Source organism: Oculina patagonica, chromosome 4, assembly GCF_052425735.1.
Source record: "Oculina patagonica isolate OP01 chromosome 4, crgOcupat, whole genome shotgun sequence".
NCBI classification, from domain to species: domain Eukaryota; kingdom Metazoa; phylum Cnidaria; class Anthozoa; order Scleractinia; family Oculinidae; genus Oculina; species Oculina patagonica.
In genome coordinates, this window is record NC_135761.1 from 38,775,589 (window position 1) to 38,781,828 (window position 6,240).

The 6,240-nt window shown below is 40.4% G+C and overlaps 1 protein-coding gene across 2 annotated transcripts in view; it reads right to left on the bottom strand.

The window, feature by feature from the left end:
- Positions 1–4,901: 4,901 nt before the first annotated feature.
- LOC144648697 (uncharacterized) overlaps positions 4,902–6,240 on the bottom strand; it is a 2,431-nt gene continuing 1,092 nt past the window's right edge. The window contains exons 4-6 of one of the 2 annotated variants that reach the window (XM_078508181.1): positions 5,859–6,157; positions 5,666–5,740; positions 4,902–5,533 (exon numbers count right to left, since the gene is read on the bottom strand). In XM_078508181.1, coding sequence (XP_078364307.1) covers positions 5,705–5,740; positions 5,859–6,157 — 335 coding nt within the window. In that variant the 3' untranslated portion in view covers positions 4,902–5,533; positions 5,666–5,704. Of the gene's footprint in view, positions 5,534–5,665; positions 5,741–5,858; positions 6,158–6,240 lie in introns of those variants that run through there. The other variant, XM_078508182.1, reaches the window with a different exon arrangement.

Genomic DNA, 6,240 nt, shown 5'->3' on the forward strand with positions numbered 1-6,240 from the left:
CGGCCGCTGGAAGTACGCTGTGTATGTTGAGGACTGCAATGGCTGGATGAGTTTAGGGAGGGCGTGGCAGCATCAGGTGGTGGGATGGCAACTGGCGGTTCGGCTACTACAGGCACGCCTGGCCCATCAATCAATGTTGATGTGGCGATTTCAAATCCCCACTCACTTGCAAAATTACGGAAAAGCCTTGCTTGAGAAGGGCATGTTGTCGGCAACAACCTCATCTGGAATACCATGTCTGGCATAGATTGATTTCATGCTTGTTATAACAGAGCTAGCTGTCTTGTCTTTCATAAGACAAAGTTCAGGATATTTAGAGTAGTAGTCAACCACAACTAAATAAGAGTTAGTGTTCAGTTCAAATATGTCTGCACCAAGCTTCTGCGATGGTCTCTGGGGGGACTTCATGAGGCAGGAGAGGCTCGTTCTGGTTCTCTCTTTGATACTTGAGACATACTGGGCAATATGTCTGCACCAAGCTTCTGCCATGGTCTCTGGGGGACTTCATGAGACAGGAGAGGCTCGTTCTGGTTCTCTCTTTGATACTTGAGACATACTGGGCATTTAGCCACCAGTCTCTCAATTGCAGTAGACATGCCTGGCCAATAGACTACAGCTATGGCCCTGGACTTACACTTTTCAATACCAAGGTGACTATCATGGATACAATTCAGGACATCTTGTCTCATATCTTGTTGGATTATGAGCCTCTGGCCAAGGAACAACAGTCCTTCTACTTCATGAATTTCACTACGAAGACTTCAGTAATGGGCGACGGATGCAGGCAATTGGCTTCTGTGGGACGGCCAACCATTCTTAACAACTTTACATAATTTCTGAAGGTCTTCATCTTGTGCTGTTGCAGACTTCATTTGCGCCAATTTCTCCTGGGTCATGGGAAGATTTATAATGAGGCTATGGACCATCACCTCCATGTCATCGTTCAAATCATCATCTGTAGGCTGCTCATTCAGAAAGGCTCTTGAGAGTGTATCTGCTACATACATGTATTTGCCTGGAACATAAGAGTTGTTGACTTCATACTTCTGAAGTCTCAGAAGCAGGCGTTGAAGCCTTGAAGAAGAATTAACCAGTGGCTTCTTTGTGATTGATACCAGTGGTTTATGGTCTGACATAACATGTACTGGTCTACCGTAAACATGATGATTGAATCTCTAGCAGCCAAATACCACTGCAAGAAGTTCTTTCTCTATTTGGGCGTAGTTTACTTCTGCTTGGATGAGAGATCTTGATGCGTAGGCCATTGGGTGGCCATCCTGGAGAATGTATGCTCCTAGACCTGACTTAGGGGCATCCACTTACAAATTGACTGGCTTGGAAGGATCAAAGAACTTTAAAATAGGCTGACTTGACAGGATCTCCTTTAGATGCTCCACTGCCTGTGTGTGCTCATGTGACCAGATCCAAACTACATCTTTCTTCAACAGGCTTTGCAAGGGGGCAGTAGCTTCTGACTGATTGGAAATAAACTGAGAAAAATAGTTCACCATTCCCAAGAATCTCCGCAGCTCTTCTCTGTACTGGGGAAATGGCATTTGAATTATGGCTCGCACTTTCTCAACATCTGGCTTCAATCCTGATTCAGACACAATGTTCCCCATGTACTTGACTTCACTGACTTTGTACTGGAGCTTTGCTGGATTGAACTTAACTTTCGCTTCTCGTGCCCTTAGCAAAAGCTTTCTCATACACCACTTTCATAATGGCGGCCAATTAATTAGCCCTACTGGCCTCGTCAGCATGTGAAAAATTCAAAAGAATTTTTACTCTAAAACAAGGCCAGTAGGGCTAATTAACATACATATAAAAGAATAAATAAATTGGCTGCCATTATGAAAGTGGTGTATGATTATTACATCATGCTCAAACTCATCTTAAGCAGCGATAATTATGTCATCAAATATGACTTCCACACCATCAATGTCTCCAAAATGTATGCATTCTTTTTCTGAAAGACCTCTGGTGCTGAACTTATCCCAAATGGCATTCTTTTAAAACGATAACGGCCATACGGAGTGTTGAACGTGCAGAGGTGAGAACTTTCATCATCTAGACACACTTGCCAGAAGCCATCCTTTTCATCCACTATGGAGAAAACTTTCTTGCCACTTAGACGACTTGCTATATCTTCTGCAGGTGGAATCCTGTGGTGCTCTCGGCAAATTGCCACGTTTCTCTACAATGACGAGACTGTTAACCCACGGAGTGGGTCTGTCTACTTTCTGAATAATATCTTCTCTTCTAGCTCCTGGAGTTTTTCTTTCAGCTTCTCAAGCAGACTATATGGCACTCGCCATGGTGGGTGAATGACAGGCTCAACTGTTTCATCCAATTCAATGTGATAACTACCTTCCATACAGCCCAGTCCAGTAAAGACGTCAGGAAACTCATCCAAAATTTCTTACTTTGTGAGTGGGGCCTGGGCAACACTTTACTCTTTTGACCAAATTTAATTTTTGGCACGCTGAAAGTCCCAAAATCGGTGGTGACTCAACAGCGGCGACAAATCGGCGACAGGTTTTCTTTCATTCCACGAGCTTCACAGTGTTAGTTTAGTGTTCCTTCAGGTTTAACCTTGAAGCCTCCATAAGATGAGAGAATGACGCTGGTTTCCGAAAGGGGTGACTTATCTCTGAGTTTCAAGTACACACTGAGTGGCAACACATTTGCTTCGGCTCCTGTGTACAGTTTGAATTTAATCGGTGTTCCGCCGACACGTAAATTCGTAAACCAAGCCGAGTCTTCGACAGGCGGTGCACTAGTTACTGTTCCGATAAATAATTCTTGATATGCATTATCTGATTGAACTTCTAATTCAACTCCACCAATGGCGCCTTGATCGCTCTGAGTGACTACGTGTATGGGAAATTTCATTTGCGGACAAACTCTGGCGAAGTGATCTTTTCCTTTACAGACGAGAAAAATCTTTCCAAACGCAGGACATTTTTTGGTAGATGTTAGTGCCCCCCTTCGAATTTGAGGTTATTTTGACGGGGGGTTTTGGCCCCTTTTTTTTTTTTTTTTCCCCCCCAATAGACTTTTTCATCTCTTTTTTTTTTTTTTTTTTTTTCTCCCCCCCCTTTTTTTTTTTTTTTTTTTCCCCCCCCTTTTTTTTCCCTCTACACCCCACACAATTCGGTCGCGGATCATAAGATCATGCTGATCGCCAAATTCACAGGACTTTGCACGTGTTTTCAGCTCGGCGATAAGTGATCAATTGTCTCTCGCCTTCTTGCTGTTTACATTCCCAAAATCGATATCTTTCGAACACAGTGTTCTTTCTCGGGTTGACATACTCCTCAAACTTCTTCTTAAGATCAGAAATCTTGTTTGGGTCCTCACCAGCAGCAAACATGAAGGTATTATAAAGTTCCAGCGCTTTTTCACCGATCACCTGAAGCAGGATTGCGCACTGAACTTTCTCGTCTTCTTTTATTTTGCCAGACGCTGTCAGATAAAGGTCAAATCGTTGGACCCATCTTCTCCAATTTTCACTTGGATTTCCTTGAAGCGACAAATTTGGGGGCTTAACGAATCTTTTTTACCATTTTTTCTCCGTCCTTTTATTTTTTTTCTTTTTTATTTTTTTTTTAAAAAAAAAAGTACCTCATTTTAATTTTTTTATTTTAAAATAAAAAAGGGCCCCCTTTAAAAGAGGGGGGAAAAAGGAAGCAGCATCTGACCCAAACTTTTATCTTGAGAAAATTGGAGGGAAATTTTACCTCAAAAAAGAACACTCATGTGGGTATTATGCCCAAGTACAGGGGCAGCTGGCTCTTACCGGCTCAAAAATGGTGTGATTTTTGCATTTATTTGTCTGACTGGAAAGAAATGTGTGTTGATAGGATATATTTTGTTTGTAAAGAGCAAGGAGAGTGAACAGCTGTACAAACAGCACACCAGAAGTTTTCCTTCAAGTCATTAAACCCAAACATTTTCTGTTTATTCCTTCATTTTAGGGGAAAGGCAATAAGCCATTTCATACAAATACTGTCAGCCTATTGGATTTTAATCGGTATTTACATTACAGAAAAAGAAAGATGATTTTACTAGTTGAACTATAGTAAACTAGTTGGTTAATCTTACATGTTTGCTCTAAAATTAGTCAATAACAACATGAAACCTAACCACTTATTCAGGTAATCATGCCCAGAAATCTGGGACATTTTTAGAGAGGGTGCATATCAGTGGTAATCTTCCAAAACAAAATGGCGGCCGTAGGCTCGAAGAGAAAGCGTTCGCTTCTAAATTACAAGGATGTAAATGAAATATCGTCTGTTGTTCTGTATGACACCGCCAGAAAAAGCAAGGGAAATTTTTTGACCCCGGATACAAACTTTACAATGAAGAAGACTTCCTCCGTTTTACTACCCTTCCTGAGAGCTGGTGGTATTACCTTGATCTCCATGGACAGGGTAAAGCTGTGGATTTCCCTTTAAAGATGAAACCTCTTTTAAGATGAACTCCAGTACAATACATTAAAGAAAATGGAATACTGAAGCAAGCACCACAAGCACCAGTTGAAAAAGTGATAATACACTTGCAAGAAAGCATGTGATTCTACTAAATTGTAATACTAATCAATTACAGAATGCAGGGCCACTTTTGTTCTTATGCTGGTGCATGCAACCTGTTATTTGATTGAATGCAAATGAGTGGCTCTGCATTCTGTAGTTTATCCACACCTTGGGTCTCACTAAAATATTTGTGTGAATTAAAATTGAAGCTGATAAATTTCCAGTCTCTCATTATGAGAAGCCAATTGGAGAGGCAGTAATAAGAGTTTCATTAACCACCCTGGAATTTCTAGAGTTTATGGGGGGGGGGGGGGGGGTTTATATAACTAAACCAAATATTTCCTTGTATTTCTAGAGTTTATGGGGTGTTTATATAACTAAACCAAATATTTTCTTGAATTTCTAGAGTTTATGGGGGGGGGGGGGGTTTATATAACTAAACCAAATATTTGACATCTAAAATCAGTTAACACAATTTGCATTGTCAGAAATAGCTTTCCTGAGAATTTCCCTTAGCTTGCCTTCTCTTCTACATTTGGTAGTAATTCCCATTTCTTTGAGTGTGGCTTTTATTTCGTGGATGGTCATTGTGTCCACATCGCTCTCATTAATCTGTGGCTCATCTTCTGTTGAGGCAACACACAGTCGAGGTCTCTTTCTTCGTTGTTCAAAGATGTCAGCTTCCCAGTACTCATCATTTTTTTTGTATACTGGTGTGGTTGCCTTTCAAAACCTTGAAGGTGATCAATTCTCTTCAGAGCTAGAATTGCCTCTTTGCATGCATCATGCTTGTTGCATTTGTTGTGATATATGGATCGTACAGTGTCATTAATTTCTTTTACTCCTTGACCTGTGAATGATTTAAATGCAGTCTCATCTCTGATGAATCGGGTTAGGTGGTAGGTTAATATGTGAAAGTATGGGGTGACAGAAGCATTTTCATATCCAATGACATCTCCACCGAGCGATAGATACAATTTTATCCACTCTGTTGCCTGTTTAGAATAAAGTAAAAAGAAATTAGTTTCTGAACAAACTTGTAGGAATTGTACTGTAAATTAAAACCATAACTATGGTAGCAATTACTTGAAAGGAGTTACAATTAATGAGAAGAAAATTCAACTTACATCCCCAAAGAAGGAATCTATGCGAGTTTAACATGGCTTTCAAGCTGATAATGTTTGGTATAGATTGTCAAAGCCCTATAAAAAAAATTAACAATATTTTTCAGAGACAAGCTAAGGTTCTTCAGTATGATGTCACTGTGCCAGACCAGAGAAAATGTCACTGTTATTAGCTGTAAAAAACAAAACAAAATACCTTCAATATTTTGGAAATTGTGTTGCAATGTTCTGGATCAAGGATCTGTGGGAATTTCTCAGGCAGGCTTCGGAGCACTTTTTTCTTTTCATTCCCAACCATGCTTGTCCAATCGTACAATCCACTTGGCGTCCCATCAGCGTTTCGCTTGTCCCACACACTTAAGCTCACCCCACAATTGTTAATGGCCTCTATGGTTTTTTGCATGTTTGTGTATTTTCTTGCCGATGGTGCTTTGTTCAGGTTGTACTTTTTGTCTTTCTCAATTGCATCATTTTGAATATTTTTCTCCAATCTATCTGTAAAAAGACAGAAAACCACCCCTTTGTTTTCAATGTGTAAAGTATTTTCAAAACATTAAGGCCAAAGTACTGATTCCTTG